Below are 16,369 nucleotides of genomic sequence, written 5' to 3' on the forward strand. Positions count from 1 at the left end.
CCGTTTCCGAGTGCGTTGCTAAGCAAATAAATGTGTTCAATACCAGAAAGTTTTGCCGCGTTTTTCAAATTTCCCAAACTTGTAGACAAAAACTTTCAATTAAAATAAAAGATCTAAATATTTATATCAATAAAACTAATTCTTTATTTATTTATCAAATTATTAAACAAATAAATTCTGACAGAAAATGAAAATACAAATAACTGAATCAATGGTTAAATAGACAAATGACAATAAAATAATCTCAACTGTTTTACCGAGGCTTTCAGTCTGAATATGAATCTCTGTCTAATGTTCAATATAAACCAATCTTTATTTAGTTAATCAATAAGAAAACTCAACCAAAGTAATTGAAATGAATAGGAAATCAGAAAATTTGAAAATGTTGATACTTTAATGCCATTTTAAATTTGCTTGACCAGCAATGAGAATACAAATGAGTTGAAATTTTGTACATTTTTATTTAATTACATCTCATTTACAAATAGACTTACCATCATTAAATAATGATTTTAGCCGTTAATTGTAATTTATTAAAAAGTAACCCAAAAAGTAAAACAAAACAGAGAAAGAAACATTTACTTTCTTAGTAATGATACTTTATTGACAAAAAATTTATTTTAAAGGCACGGACATTTGACCAGAAGAACAAGAAAGAAAAATATTTACAAAATAATAACAATAACGAGACATTAGATGAATGAAATTAGATGTTAACCATGATGTAAAATTATCATTAGAATGACCATTACATAATAAAATAATCATAAGCATCATGATTATCCCCAGTCATTAAATGGATTTTGCTTGAAACAAGAAGAGACTCAAAATAAATGAGAATCAATTGCAAGTCGAGAAAACCCAAAAATGAACTGTTCCAATAATTGAAGCCTTCAGGGTTGTTATCAGCTTAGATGATTACCAGAAGTGGACCAAAAAAGACATAAAACTCAAGGTTCAATTTGAGTTTCAAAGCCAAATCCAGCATCAACTTGAAACACTGAGCAACATCGAGTCAGCGTTTCTTTAAATTTACTATTCATCGGGTAAAAAGAAAACGAAAAATAGCCAAAAAAGCATCTCTTGAGATCGATTTTCGACTTTTGTAAATTCTTGATCTTGAAACACAATTGAATTTCAACTTGATGTTGACTTGCAAGTCCAATGTTGAAGAATTGAAAAAAAGCGAAAGAATCGAATAGGAAATGGATTCTTTTCCGTCTTCCTCATGAAATTGATGAGCAAAAAGAATGACCAATTTAATCTTGTCCAGTTGACCATTTCAAGTTTCACCAAAAGATGAGTCTATTTGATTTTACGAATAAAGATTTTCTGAGCAAGAAGCAAAAAGCATCACAATATCATCAACCATTATCTTCATTATTGTTTTGTTGTTTCCCGTTTTTGTTGCCTCTTAAAGGAACAGTTATGTTCATCGTCATCATGATCACTTTCCTAATCATTTTTGTCATCTTCATCATCGTCATTATATTGAACATTATTACAGCCATTATCATCATTGATGCACCATCATGATTGCCACCAATAAACAGAAACAGCAACAAGAACTTCCATTACTGTCTCCTATCGTCATCTTGCCTTCCACATAAACTGTAAACTTGCAGTAATCATTATTAAACGTTACCATTAGTGTGCTTGCCTAATGATGGACCGAACCACCATCAACTGAAGACACCTTGAACGGTTAAAGTTGACTGGCAAAGGCCAGACCAGCAACTCCAACTAACCATGATGAGTACAACCATCAAAAGTGTATGACTTGTAACCTGATCTTTATGGTGATTGGAGTGTTGCATTGCCGCTGGATTATCACCATTCAACACATTGACCGTTATATTGGCTGGGTCAACATATTGTGGCACTGGTCGACATGAATAGTTGCCCGAGTCAGAGGAGCGAGCATTGGTTATCTCTAAGGTACTAATGGATATTGGACCTTTAATGGTTGAAACACGAATCCGTGAATCAGATGGATTAACCGTTTGACTAAGAAAACCTAAAACTTGATTATCTTTGAACCAGTAAACAAATAAAGGTGGCGAAGCAGTTTGATTAATTATACAAGTTAAATTAATTGTATCCTTTGATTGATAATATGTTGATGGTCCACCAAGAATCTCTGATTTAGCCTCTGAAGCAAATAAAAAAAAACAGAACCAAAAAATTAGTTTAATTAACAACAGAAGTGGGTTCAATCTGGAAACCATTTTTTCACTTTTCATTATTTTCCTCAACTTTACATTATTTAATCATTATAATTATCAACAACTTCATTAACCCAAAACATTGTTCAACATTTCAACCCTAATTAATCGTATTAACAGTAATACCTGAAATTGAATTCAAGTTTTTCTGGTGTTTCCATAAAACCATTTTTGATATTATCATTAATTCAACACTCATTTTAAATTGTTCATCTTGTTAAAGTTGAACCAAATGATTACTTTTTAATCTTTCAATTAACATTTTTCTCCTTTCGCTATTTCCTTCATTAAAAGTTAACATTGTCAAGTGAAAATGATTAAATTAAGTTAATACAATTTGCTGTTCACTTAATTAGGATCAAGTTTCAATTGAATCAATGAGAAGAAGAAGAAGAAAAAAGAACATGAAAAATAATCAAATGAATCTGATTAGAGTCTAGATTCAACTTTACAATCAACTCGATTCAGTTTGATAAATGTAATTCAATTTATGATGAGTTTTGATGTGATGTTGATGAACATGAAATTGTGAATCTCAGTGATGATAATCAAGTTGATTCATGGAAAGAATGAACAAGGAAAAAATGAACGAAAAAAAGTGAATCTTACCAATAACGTTGAGATAAAAAGGTAAACTCATTTTAGGTTCGGTACTAATCTGACACTCATAAGTTCCAGTGTCGGCCGTTTGTACATATTTTATGTGTAAATACCATTCGTCAGTGTGGTCAACGTGCTTAGGCTCAAAGCGTTCATCTGAAGTATAAACAAAAGGTCCAGCTGATATAATGTGAAGATCCTTTTGACGAACCCAGGAAATCTTTAGGAGAGAAGAATAAGAGATTAAATTATTTCCATCAACAGTTGCGTCAACTTGACTGGGAGTGAACTTTGAAGAAACGTTCAACTGAATGTTGTTATCATGAATGTTTATGTAATCAACAGGTTTATTAATTGCCTGTTTCAATGCAAATCTTTAAATTAATTAAAGTGCCTTTCAAGTTTATTCTGAACCTTTTTTTTCTGGTTTAAACTCTTTTTTTCTGCTCTTGACTCTTGAAATGCTTTCCAATGGTTTTGAAGGTTAAAAAGTTTAATCATTTTAATGAAGACTTTTTTAATTTAACTGATTTTGTTTACCTTTTAAATGAGTTCAAAGTTTATTGATATTGATCAGTTCGAATCTGAATGATTTTTCAAGTTTCTGTTTTTACTAAAAATGATATTTTACCATCAATTATTTACATATTTTGCTTTTGAGACAAAATTTTTTCCTTTTTTTCTTGCTCTGTTTACTTCGACGAAAACATTTTAGGTTTATTTTCACCAATAATTGATGAATTTTCTCCATTGTTTTTAGCTGATTTATTAGATTTATAAATTGTTTACAAAGTTCCTTTCGATACTCAAAATTTTGTAAACCGAAATGGAAGTTCAATCGAAGAATCAGAGTTCGATTCTCTAAAGAAAGATTTCACTGACAACGACCGATGTCTTTCAAAAGTCATAAGCCCACTTACTTTCGTTGCACTCAGAATAACAGTTTGATATTATTCGGGTATAAACGATTTTCCTGATGTTTTTCTTTGCTCAAATCTCTTAGATGCTAATTCAGTCCAATTAACGTAAAATCTGTCCAATATACATACTTAACTGAGAAATAGCCTTGAATGATCTTATTGGAAATTTTTTTGTATTTCTGTTTTTCTTTCAACATTTTCAATGATTAATTTGCAAGTAAAATTTTCCAATTGAATTTTGAAAAAAAATTTGATTTAAGTTTTGATTGAATCTGATCAAGACAGTTCTACTGTCCGTTTCCAGATCGATATGATGAAACTCGATAAATGAGAAAATGGAACAAAATGTGAAAAAAATGAAGAGTAAAATGAACAACTAACATGATGAGCTAAAAAAGAAATGTATTTTTACCATTTAAAGTCACTTGCGAGTTCGCTGTAATGAAAAATAATTCTGTAAAGGTGAATTAAATGCCTTCCAGGTATGAAGTAAAAATAATAATAAAACTTTACTCGTTCAGATTGACTTTGATATTGTTGGATGAAGGTTAAATAACGCTTGATAATGTTATTACACGAAGCAAAATAAAGGTGAACAAGAGTGAAGAAGAAGAAGAGAAAAATTGAAAAGAATAAGAAAATTTTCCAAAAGTTTCATTTTCATCATAAAATCGAGCAACAATATTTCCCTCTTCACCCACAAACTGAACCCAGAATGAAAATGTAGAAATGAAATTGAAAGTTATCATTGTAAATATATTTACTGAGGTAGAAAACCTGAGCATGAAGTTCTCCTTTTTTTTCAGGGTAAAAAAAGATTAGATTAATGGTTAAATGAAGAGATATTGAGTTTATAAATGGATTGAACTGATTGACATTTTATTAAGGGAATCAGAAAGATTGATGATGATAATTCAAGATTAGTCAAGTTTTATCGAAGATAATCTGATTAATTGGTTAACTTGCATTATCTTTCACAAGAATTTTGAAACATTTTCATCTTGCAATGATCATGAAACTGAGCAAACAAAAAGTCGAGATTCATTTTGCTTGTTTCCCTGTTTGAATCCAAGAAGAAAATCATTTACTATTTCATATTTAACCCGAATGATTATGATGATGATGATGAGAATTCTGATGAGAGTAGATAAATCTGAAGAGAAAAAGAAGTTTCATGGTGAGAATAACAACATTTTCATGCTGATTGATACAAACAAATAAACAAGGCTAACATGGTTAATATCATCATCATTCTCAATTGAATGAATCAAGAATCTGTTATCCGTCAATTTCATGGTAAAATGAAGTTGAACACTTTTTGGATTCAACAAGGACAATGAAAGTTGAAGAAAAAAGAATCATTTATCAGGTAAAAAAAAAGAAGAAAAAGAGAAATGAAAATTGTTCGACTCATGGATACAATTGAAGATTGAACCTGAAAATTAATTCAATTGACTTTTGAAGAAAATATGATTCGAAGAAAATTCTCAGCTCAGCGTGAACTTTAGATTTGAAACTGATCAGTTGAATCAATGGCATCATCATGGGAAGTCAATGATAACAATGAAGCCAATTGGCGAACAGAACTTCAGAAGTAAATCTTTCTCTTGGACTTTCAAGAGTTTAATCGTTGTCATGTTAACACAATAAAATCCATTTAATCCAATTGATTAATTTGGGAATGAAAAACATTTCTTTAATTTTTTTCTCTCTTCTTCTTACATGGAAAGGGAATAATTTTATCAATGAATAAATGTTGATTGAAATGGTTAAATTGTTTATTGTACTGTCGTCTAGTCAATTGGGTTTATTAGTTGATTGTATATAATGATGATGATAATAAGTTATCAAGTAATGTTGGGTTATTCAAGTGAAAATTTTATTTTCATTTTTCCGCTTTTCTTTTCCTTCTGTATGATGAAGGCTGCTAACGAGAACTGCTTTTGTTATTAATAAAGTCAACAGTCACATGATGATAGAACAAAAGGGCAAACATGATAATGATGACAATGATGATGATAGTAATGATGAAGATGAAAAGTGAAGGGAATCTTATATTTACTTTGAGAACAGTGAATGTTTATTGGAGCGATAATGAAAAGCGAGTTGACCTATTACAAGATTATATCCCAAGATATGTCATGATAAAAAGTATCACCAGAAGTAAACTGAGGAAAGGATGGAAATAAAAAACAATGGCAAAAATGAAGAGCTTCTTTTCATGGAATCAAGAGGCAGATGATGAACATTGTATAATGTATAAATGATGATGGGAGCGATTATTGTTTTGGAAAGAAAAACTGTTGTTGGCGAAATGAGAAGTTGCGAGAGAAACGATAATATGAATTATGTGATTCGAATAGAGAATCGTCTGAACAATGGTAAGAAAAGATAAACTCCTTTTTCTCCGATTCTTATTCTTGATTCTCTTTGCACGCGTTATCAACTGAATTTCTTCCTCACTTGTTAAACTCGGAGAAAGCAACTAAAAATGAAAAATGATATTGTCTGTGGAATGGTCAACGAGCTGAGAGAGGCAGAAAAAATGGCCACGTTAAGTGAAAAGTGAAAGTAAAATGAGAAGAAATAATATTTATTATTGTGATAACAGTAAAATGCTATGAAAAGCATCATTTCTTGGTCAGGGTAAGCTTAGAGTTTGGATTATCCGTATCAAGTAATCTTTACATCGTCACATACAAGGAAAAACTAAGTCAATGGAAGGAAGGAAAAGAAAAGATGATGATAATGATAGCTTGGAGTGGAAGAGTTTACTTGTCAAAAAAAGCGAAAGAAAAAAAAGAAGACTGGGAGTGAGTTCTGGGAGTAAAGCAGGGAGTGATGCTAGGAGTGAGACTGGGAGTTAGACTGGGAGTGAGAATTAAGATTGAGAGCCAGAATTGGTAGCAGGAACTGGGAGTGAAAAGCGGATTATCAAGGAATCTGAAAACGTTATCATACTCAATGCTTAGACCACAGATCAAATTTATCTTTCCCTTATCATCATCATTCTCATCTTGCTTTCACTCTTCTTTTTTTCCTTTCATCTTGTCTAAACCATTTTATTCAATATATATATTTTCCTAGTGCATATAAAGGCAAGATTTTTATTGAATTATTAACTTTCATCTTATTTATTACACTTGATTTATTATCAACAATTTGTTTAACTTTTATCATGTTATTATTAGTTTCTCTTTTTTCATCATCAAACCACAAAAATTTCACCATTGATTATAATTTAATCATGCCTTTGAACTTGGCAATTATTGTGCACTAAATACATGAAAGCTATTTAACGTATCCATTGATCATTCCATGATCAGGCCGATGCAATAGCAAAAGTTGTCCCAAGACAGTCAAGGTTTATCCGTCACAAAAGATGAAGCAATAGTCACTAAGTTTTACGGTGAAAAAAACTTGAAGCTAAAAAAGGATAAATTTGATGCCAAGACAGTTGATGCCTTAGGTTAGTGAATATCATTAATTGGGCAAAATCATCCCTAGACGAGAGTCTTAATGAATTTCATTAGTCTTCATGTTAATCCTGATTATATCATTGTTTAATTATAGCTACATTTGAGTCTATCTTGGGAGTTTATCTTCAACAATATTATACGCTTTAATGATAAACCTTTTTCTTCTTTAACTTGCTTTGAATAAATTTAAAAAAGATTATTCCGACAGTAAATTTTTACAAATTAAGCTGCAATTTTTGTTTTCTTGCCATTATTATTCAGATAAATTAATGTACTTATCACCCTTCCCAGAAAACACGAGAAAATAATGGTTTTCCTTCTTCTATTTTCCTTACTTCTATTATATTATTCAAAGTTATTGATTATTTCAATTGACTAAACTTGGATTGAAAGAAAAGGAAGAGAAAGGAAGAAGAAGAAGAAGAAGCAGAGGAAAAAAGATGAAGATACAGACGAGAAAGAAAAAGAATGATAGAAAAAAAAGTAAAAAAAGGATTTATCCTCTCATTGAATGAACAATTTTTCATCATCTTAAGAAAGAAATTGAACAGAAGAAAAGAAGAATAAAAGTAAAATGAGAAGAAAAAGATGAAAATGGAAGGATGATGGCGATGAAGATAAAGATGAAAAGAGACTGAGAATAATTTATTGAACTTTTTCCGTGTTAATCTTTCATTTTGCTTCTTATATACATTGGTTTTGTTAACCAGAGTAAAGCAATCTTACAAGTAAAACTTGGACCAAGAATTATCATCATTATCAGCTTAACTGTATTTTTATTGTTCCCACTTTGACTAGCTTAATATTATTGTTATTAAACAGTTAAGAGTGAAACAATTGGCTTGAAAATTGAATGGATGAAAAGGAAGAAAGGAAAAGAAAGGAAGAAAAAAATGTAAAGCCAAGAAGTGGTCATTATTTTATAACAACAAGAAGAAGAAGAAGCCAAAAAGAGAATAAGCAAAAATGGTTCATTGGTTCGAATATTTATCGACAATAATAACATTCATTTTGAATCAAAGTCCAACTATTTTTGACCATTGAAATACAAGATAAAAGAAGAGATGAAAAGTCAAATAATCAATTCGATATTTTGCTCTCTTCTCTGGACACTGGTTCAGTTGAGAAGACGCATGAAGGATAAAATGAGTTGAGATTATAAATGACTCTTTTGTCTTGTCGATTCACTTGTCCGGTTATTGTTAACCACAATGATAAATGATCTGACATTGGCTGGTCAACTAACAAAAACAAGACAAGACAGAGAACAATTGACCCAACTGGACAATTGGTGATGAAAGGATAATTTTCAAGATTGATTCAGAAAACTTCATTCATCTGATTTTAAGTGAAACTGTAAAAGCAAAAGCCAAAAATTTCGCCTCAATTAATGGACAAAATTTCATTCCAAATCACATCTCTTTCCTTACTGATTCAGAAGAGATAAATTTCGTAATTCAAATAACCTCAACTCAAGACTCGACTTTTGGTTAACAAGTTTTGACCAAAACTCGAATCAGGTTAAAGGATGTTGAATAAATCATGAAAAGATCAGAGAATCGAATTGAGCCAAACCATGAAAAGAGGGAAACATTAATAAATGATTGGTTCAACTTTCCGTTGAAAATATACTTCTATTAAGTACTAAAAGGCGAACAATTTCAATGAGCAAAACTTAAATTTTGAATCATTTTCGTTCGAAATTGAATTAACTTGGAAGTTTATTTGTAAAATTAATTGGCTGAATTGATTGACGAAGAAAAAAGTTGAACAATCTGTATTCATTTCAATTGCTTGCGAAGTTAGAAATTGTCTTTTAGTTTATTCAGAATAATTGTGAAATGTTGAGGGTAAAACGGATTGGAAGTGAAGAAAAGGTTCATTGAAGAATGAATAATGAAAAAGAAAATGAAAAGAAACCGAATTTCTAGATTGACCTGAATGCAATTTTGAAATATGTACAGTCAATAACAGTCAAAAGTTCATTTATCTTGGAATCGAAAGAGAAGAGAAGAAAAAATGGAAAGAAAAGTAAGCAAAAAAATAAATTATGTTTCAACATTGAGTATAAATTGATTGGAAAAGACGGTCAAAAGTTGAACTTGTTCAATTGTTTCAAGAGTTTTTACCTTTTCTCAATTTTTTGGGTCAAGATTTTCATTTTATTACAATTCCATATTATGAACAGTAAAGGAAAGAAAGCAACCCAACAAGAAATGTGTATTGACCCTGTATATTTAATTCTCGCTTCACTTGGTCAACAATTTATCCAGTCCACAATCTGGATAAATCAAGCATGAGTTTAAAACTTTCCTTCCTTACAACCAGATTCACTCTTCAACTAAACTGTTTATTTGATTCAGTTTGAATCTCTTGTTTTGTGGTTTTGTCTTTCATCGCCGAAACCTTTCCAACAATTTCCAGGAAACTCAAAAATCTAAACATTATTCAAATCAACTGATCGTTTATACGAAATCAGAAATGCTAATAAAGTCAATAAGCTGAAAAAAATTAACGAAATTCGAAATTAAAAATCTATTTTGATTCAGAGGTGCAAAAAGTTGGTCAAGCATTTGACTCGAAGGTTCAGGGAATTTGCTAATTTTTGAATCTGGTTAACAGAAAATTCTTGGACTTTACTATTTATGCTGATGGAAACTTATCGACTCTCAACAGTGAACTTCATTAACTTGTTTATGCATCGAAGGTCGACTTTTGATTAACGTTATTGAACAGTTTTGAGAACAAAATGCTGAGCAAAAATTCATGTGTCAACTCGACTTTTCTCGTCTGGTATTTACCTTGCTTCATTGAAGTTATTTGAAATCATCATTTGAATTTATCTTTTACTCGATTCCCATCTAATTATAATATTGTTACAAAGTTTTCTTTCTTTGCATCCTTTTCCTTCCCACAGCAGAGTAAATATTGAATAAATGTTTTACAGAATCAAATTCAAGAAAACAAGATAACTCATCATTTATTCAACTGTTTCATGTTTACAATTTAAAGGTGGTGAAAAAGGCTTTGAAGAGTAAAGTGGAAAACGTTGAAAATAGAAAAGGAGAAAATTTTTTCTACTTCTCTCGTTTCACACTGAAAATGAATTGGTCAAAATGTGATGATACATCATGATAACCATGGTCATTCTCATGCATCACAATTTTCATCAGCCAACTTTTTTCTCTCACCATTCAACAGAATATCATTTACATTGATTCCAAGTCAGTCTCTTGTTCAGTCTGCAGATTTTTTCTCTTTTCTGGTCTTCCTCTTCATCACTTTTTTCCCTTCCTTTTCAGTGCTTCAAGACAAAAAATGACCATTGTAAATATATGATAACATGATACAACTCTGAAGCGAAAGAATAAATATGAAAAATAAATATAAATCTAATATAAATGTATTCAATATACTCATGGATAGGAACCATACGAATGACCCCAACGTTACAAGTGAAGCAAAGAAAGAGAAAAGTAAAGAATCAAAATATGATAAAGAAAATGTTTTGAGGTCAGTGACTTGATAAGGAAAATGTGAAAGTGAATACAACATTGGACAGAAGGAATTGGATTGGAGAGAGAAAAAAAGTCATAATTCAGTACCAAAAGGAAGTCAAATATACAGAACTTGACTGATAATTCGAATGATGAGGTGAAGAAGAAGCAGCAAAAAATGAATAACATTAGTTGACAGACTAAATAAAATGTCAATATTGATGGGAAATATAACAAGAATAATGACTGAATGCGAAACATTTTTGTCTCATACACACAAACAAGTTGAAGTAAAGAGTCGGAAAATATTTATCAACAAATGATCAACTCTTTTTGGTTCAACATTTTTTTTATTGTCTGACAATTGGATGGAATGAGATAATAATCTGAACAAAATGTTGTACTTGAAATGAGATTAGACGAAAAATGTTTTCATTTCATTAACACTGCCAGATAATGAATTGGATCAACCAATTGTCCATCAGTTAATCTTCGAGTTTCTCGAAAAGCAAAACATTTTCATTATTTTCTACACCAATGACACTTTATCAGTTCTTCATCGTCTAATTAGTTATCATCAAAAAATTAGTTGATCCAATTAGATTATGATTTTGATTTGAATCGACTTGCTCAGAATTTCCTAAAGAACGTAAATTTCACTCAGAACTTTCTACTGTTGCTCAAAATATCTAAATATTCCGGAAGTGTTTCCAAGTAGAAGCATCAATATTAATCAGAAAAGTTATCATCAAACATCTGTAAAATCCAATTTTACTTCCACTGGGAGTTGAACCTTGAATCAATAACTTCAACACTCCCTTAACTTGTTACATATTATTGTTGAGAATATCAATTTTAATTACGAATTCAGATGAATCGAGTTTGCATCTGAAAATATGTTTATTGATGGAAATTAATTTAATAGTTTTCTTGCTAAACTCAAGGCAACTTTTCACTCCCAATGAGACAATTTTTCATTTACTTCAGACACTAAAGTCGACTAAATAATGTTATTTTGAAATTAAAATTCGCATACAACTAATCATCGAATACAATGAATTTCATGAGAATTTGACTTTCCAGTGAATCAGTTGCTGACAATAAATGATGATAAATTTTCCCTCCCTTCCGTTTCTATAAACAGTCTAAATTTATGACAAGTTATTTATGAACGACAATCCATCATAACCATTTCCGAATCAATATTTTCACATTCAATATTGAAATTAAAATTAGATATAATGAGACGTTCGCTAGACAGAACTAGACAAACTAGAATCGTTTCCAAGTTAAAAATGGAAAACTCTGACTTCTATTTGCGGTCATCGAATTTCATTGAAAAATGAAATTATCGTCAAACTAATAAAGATGTTATTATAAACTCAGCTGGGAGTGAAAAGTATAATCTGCAACAGATTGAACACAATGATGATACATTATTATGTTGCAAGCAACGAAAAAATGAAATATCAAATTAATATTAATACAATATTAATATAAAGCAAGTGAAAAGCTAAACCACAACAAAAGTATTCCCTTATTTGTTGAGCCTCTCATTGTACCCATTCTTATCCAATTGTAGATGACATTGATTATCGAGTCCAACATTTTACTTGTTAGCATTCTGAAGAATGGAATAGCAAAGAGGGAAGAAGAAGAAAAAATGAGAAAAAATATTGCATTCTATTTCAACTCCCAGTCTAACCTCCCAATAACAAGCTTCCCTGTTTGATGTTGCAGTCAAGTTTACCAAGTTTATCAAATTCTTTATGGAAGCAACAAAGACTTGATAACTTATGAGGCTCAACATTTGAAGATATCAAGACTAACCAATTTACTGTTGTGATTCTCATAAGAATTCTGGTTTTTCCAGTTCTCCACTCTCTATCAATATCGATACAATCCTTGTATCATCTTGACTCATCTCCAATAATATTATATCAAAAACAATCTTCATTACCCAATGATAGTTGATCAAGATTAAGAGATAAATAATTTTATATCATTAACTTGCAGTTGAAATGAGGATTGTATATGAATAAAATTGTTATTTATCACAACTGTTTATCAATATTTCACGTTAATCACCACAAGAATATCACACAATGAGAATTTGCAGTTCAATTGGTTCAATAAATTATCAACGTTTTTCCATTATTATTTATCGATTCCGATAATTCACAATTGCCTACTTTATGTGAACATTTTATTTAGTCAATTAGACTCTTGCAACTCCTTCCCTGTAATGGCAATATTATTCACAGAATAAAGAAATTGTTGAACAAAACGAAATGTTTATTTGTTATTAATAACGATAAGAATTTTGTTTTTTTACATTTATTAATTGGAGTTGAATTGTTGTCTATTAGCTCAAGGGAAATGTCAAGGAAAAGGCTTAACGAAAATACTGTTTGTTGAGTCGAGTTTTTTGTTTATGTTGAACAATCAAAGAGTATTGGAAACATATGCAAGTCATGAAGGGTAAGAAGAGGAAAATAAGTTGAAAATCATTGACAGAAAGAAGATGAAGAGAAGGAAAAGAGTTCAGGATTATCATTGCCTTTTATTCAAATTGAATTCTTATCTGTAAAATTCAAGTTGAAATGTTTTTCCAACATTTTCACCTTGTATTGTAATTCAATGAGTGAAAAGAGGTGAACAACAAAAACACAAACGACAACAGGCAAAAACCTTTTCTATTTTTACTTGTTCTGTTTCAAGAGATTGAAATGTTTGTTTTTATTCAAAGCACTGTTTGGTTGAGTTTGAAAACAGGATAACAACAATTTTCTTCAGTTAAACAATTCACTTGAGGATTGGGGAGGAAAAGCAAGACGAAGATCAATGTATTCAAGTTGGGAGTAAAGAGGAATAAAAACTAATTACGAAAGAGAATAACTTTTGTGCTTCATTTAATAATCAAATAAACAACTAAAGTCTAATTCAATATCATAAATCGACAACGATAGTCGAGAAAAGCAACCAGAACTTTATGCTTACAGAGCAAAACTCGTTACACAACTGAACAATCAATTAATTTCAAAACAAGAGTTTCTACGAAAAACTATTTCTACAAGAAAATCACAATTCTAAGTGAACAAGAAAAATCAAAATCTCAACAATTAATGAGAAAATGAGATTTCCAAAGAATTTTCAACTTTTCGAAATGTTCGTTTTCTTACAATCGGCTGAAATTTTGCGATGAATTGGAAATGAAAATGTTTGGCCAAAAATCTTCGAAATATGTTGAGACTCAGTTTTCATTGACCATCAATCGTATTCTTGAGTAAAAATGGATTAACCGTTAACAGTCTTCTAATTGAATCATGTTCAATCAAATCGTTCGATAAATGTAGCCATTCTGTTGGACAAATTTGCTTACTCCAACAGTAATAATGATCGTTAAAGCAAATCAAGTGCAATGTCACCTGTCAATCAAAGTAAATTGCAACATTCGATGTATTCCAACCTGACTTAGCTCTAGAATCTCAACTTGATGGATTGCAGTCGAGGTTTAACGAGCTAATCGAGGTCTTGTTAGTCGAGTCTTGAAGTTACAATTAAAAATTGAAAGTTGAAAAGTAAATTCATAAATGAAAAGATTGAAACAATTTGATGAACAAAAAAAGTACATTAACGAGTTTTTATACTCAATCTGTCTGGACAACAACTAAACTCATTATACTCTTGTAAGGTAAAGAGATTGGAGTAAACGTGAAATGGACAATTTTGAGTATAAAGAAGAGAAATGAGAATCTCATGAGATCCATTAGTTGAGAGTAAAGAATAGGAAAAGAAAATGAAAATAGCCAAAAGATTGAATCGTCAGGGAGTTTCAACATTAGTAATAATGGATAACAGATAATCAGGTGAAGATTGGAATTGTGACAATCCACTATAATCTACATTTGAATCTTTTCTCCATCTTATTCTTTATTCTGTTTTGTCCAAAATGATAGGTTGACCAGAGAAAAGATAATGCTCATGAAGAGTCCAGATATATTATCAACATTAGAAATGAAGCCAATGATAGATTCGATAGTCAATGTAGTCAATCCAATTCGTAACTGGACGAAGAGAGAAATGACTTTTTTTGCTTCATTCCATTTTCCATTCTGTCATCATCATACAGATTGAGAATACGTTTAAAGACATTATCTTCGTTGACGTTACTTTCGCGGTTCAAGTCAATATTGGTTTTGATGAAAACATGAATAACATGTTGCAACTTTTATTGCATTCAAAGTCCAATAAAAGTAATGAACAAAACGAAAACAAAGAAAAGTTGAAATTCAATGTTAACGTCAAGTCCACTTTGTGAGCAAACTTGTTACTTATTAATATCATTCAATGAAACAAAATGATAATTGACTTGAAATTTGCATTAATACATAATAAATGAATGAAAATGTTGAAACAAAGCGATGCTTTGGAGAAAAAACTTTCAAGTTGACCAGAAATTGTATTGCAATTATTTCCAAAGTTTGTTTAGACGCATTTTAAAACCAAATTGATTATAATGTATCAAATTGTATTCAATTTGTTGGGTAAAAAAAAGAGTTTGGAAGGGAAAAAATGATGAAAAATTAAAGTTTAACGTTACAATTCCCAAATGGAAGCTTATATCGAAAAGTTTCTGCTCAAATTAAAGGGTTTAATTCATCTGCAGGAAACACTGTCAGAATAAAATGAAAACGATCAACCTTTCAGATGCAAATTCTGAACGCATGGATACAAGCAATTTTCATTAGCAGAACAAAATGCTTGCACGATTAAGCAAAATGAACTTGCAATCGTTAGATAAACAAGATTAAAAATTAAGATCAAACTTGATAGAAAGTTCAAAGTCGTTTAAATTGCACACAAAATATTACCTTTTAAACGAAACATTGAATAAGTTGACAGTGAACTTGTCAAGAACTTTCAAACTGAGAACAATGTATGAAGAGTTTTCCAAAAAATTTGTATTTCTAATGATTCATTGTTTCTTGTTTGGGCAAAACTCTGAAAAGCTTCTGAGAAGATTAAGATCAAATGATATTTCTTATTGAGATTCTCATTAAATGCTTGTAATCGATTGGAACATTTGATTGAAGGAGAATTGGAAAAATGTTGTGGAATAATTGAACATTTTTTACTCTAATTTACTCTTACAATAAGTTTCAATCATTTATTCAAACACTCATGTAATAATAGTTATAAATTTACAGATTATGAGTTAATTTTCATAATCTAACCTTTTCCTTTTCCAATTTCATCTTTATTGCTTTTTGTTTTCTTTGGTACATTACCATGTTTTTGCATACTCATGTATTCAATTACTCTAACTATCAACATTAGGCTCAACACTTGAATAAAAACAGTGGCAAAAGAGAATCAAAGAGAATGGGTAAAATTTAATTCAATGGATAATTTAATTTTCACTGTAAGATTGCATGGGAAATGTTAATAATGTTAACAATAACAAGATGCAAACAAAACTATTGTCAGTTGACTTGCAGTAATAATTTACTGTGTCTTATGAAAATAATGTGAAACAATAAGAGAAATGAAAGAAACGCAAAAAATGAAGTCATACAAATGAGTTTTGATGTGCAAATTAACTGGCCCAAGAGTTGGACAAAATGATTCGAGAAAAAGTGATTGAA

General features: G+C 30.3%; 1 protein-coding gene across 1 annotated transcript in view; it reads right to left on the reverse strand.

Annotated features, from left to right (window-relative positions):
- Positions 1–375: 375 nt before the first annotated feature.
- Positions 376–16,369, reverse strand: part of LOC107367616 (zwei Ig domain protein zig-8) — a 52,165-nt gene continuing 36,171 nt past the window's right edge. The window contains exons 3-4 of the mRNA XM_015935340.3: positions 2,835–3,045; positions 376–2,152 (exon numbers count right to left, since the gene is read on the reverse strand). Of these exons, the coding sequence (XP_015790826.1) occupies positions 1,683–2,152; positions 2,835–3,045 (681 nt within the window). The 3' untranslated portion in view covers positions 376–1,682. The remainder of the gene's footprint in view (positions 2,153–2,834; positions 3,046–16,369) is intronic.

The sequence above is a fragment of the Tetranychus urticae genome, chromosome 2 (genome assembly GCF_039701765.1).
Source record: "Tetranychus urticae isolate SD_2017Ah chromosome 2, NJAU_TeUrti_SD_1.0, whole genome shotgun sequence".
In the NCBI taxonomy this organism is placed as follows: domain Eukaryota; kingdom Metazoa; phylum Arthropoda; class Arachnida; order Trombidiformes; family Tetranychidae; genus Tetranychus; species Tetranychus urticae.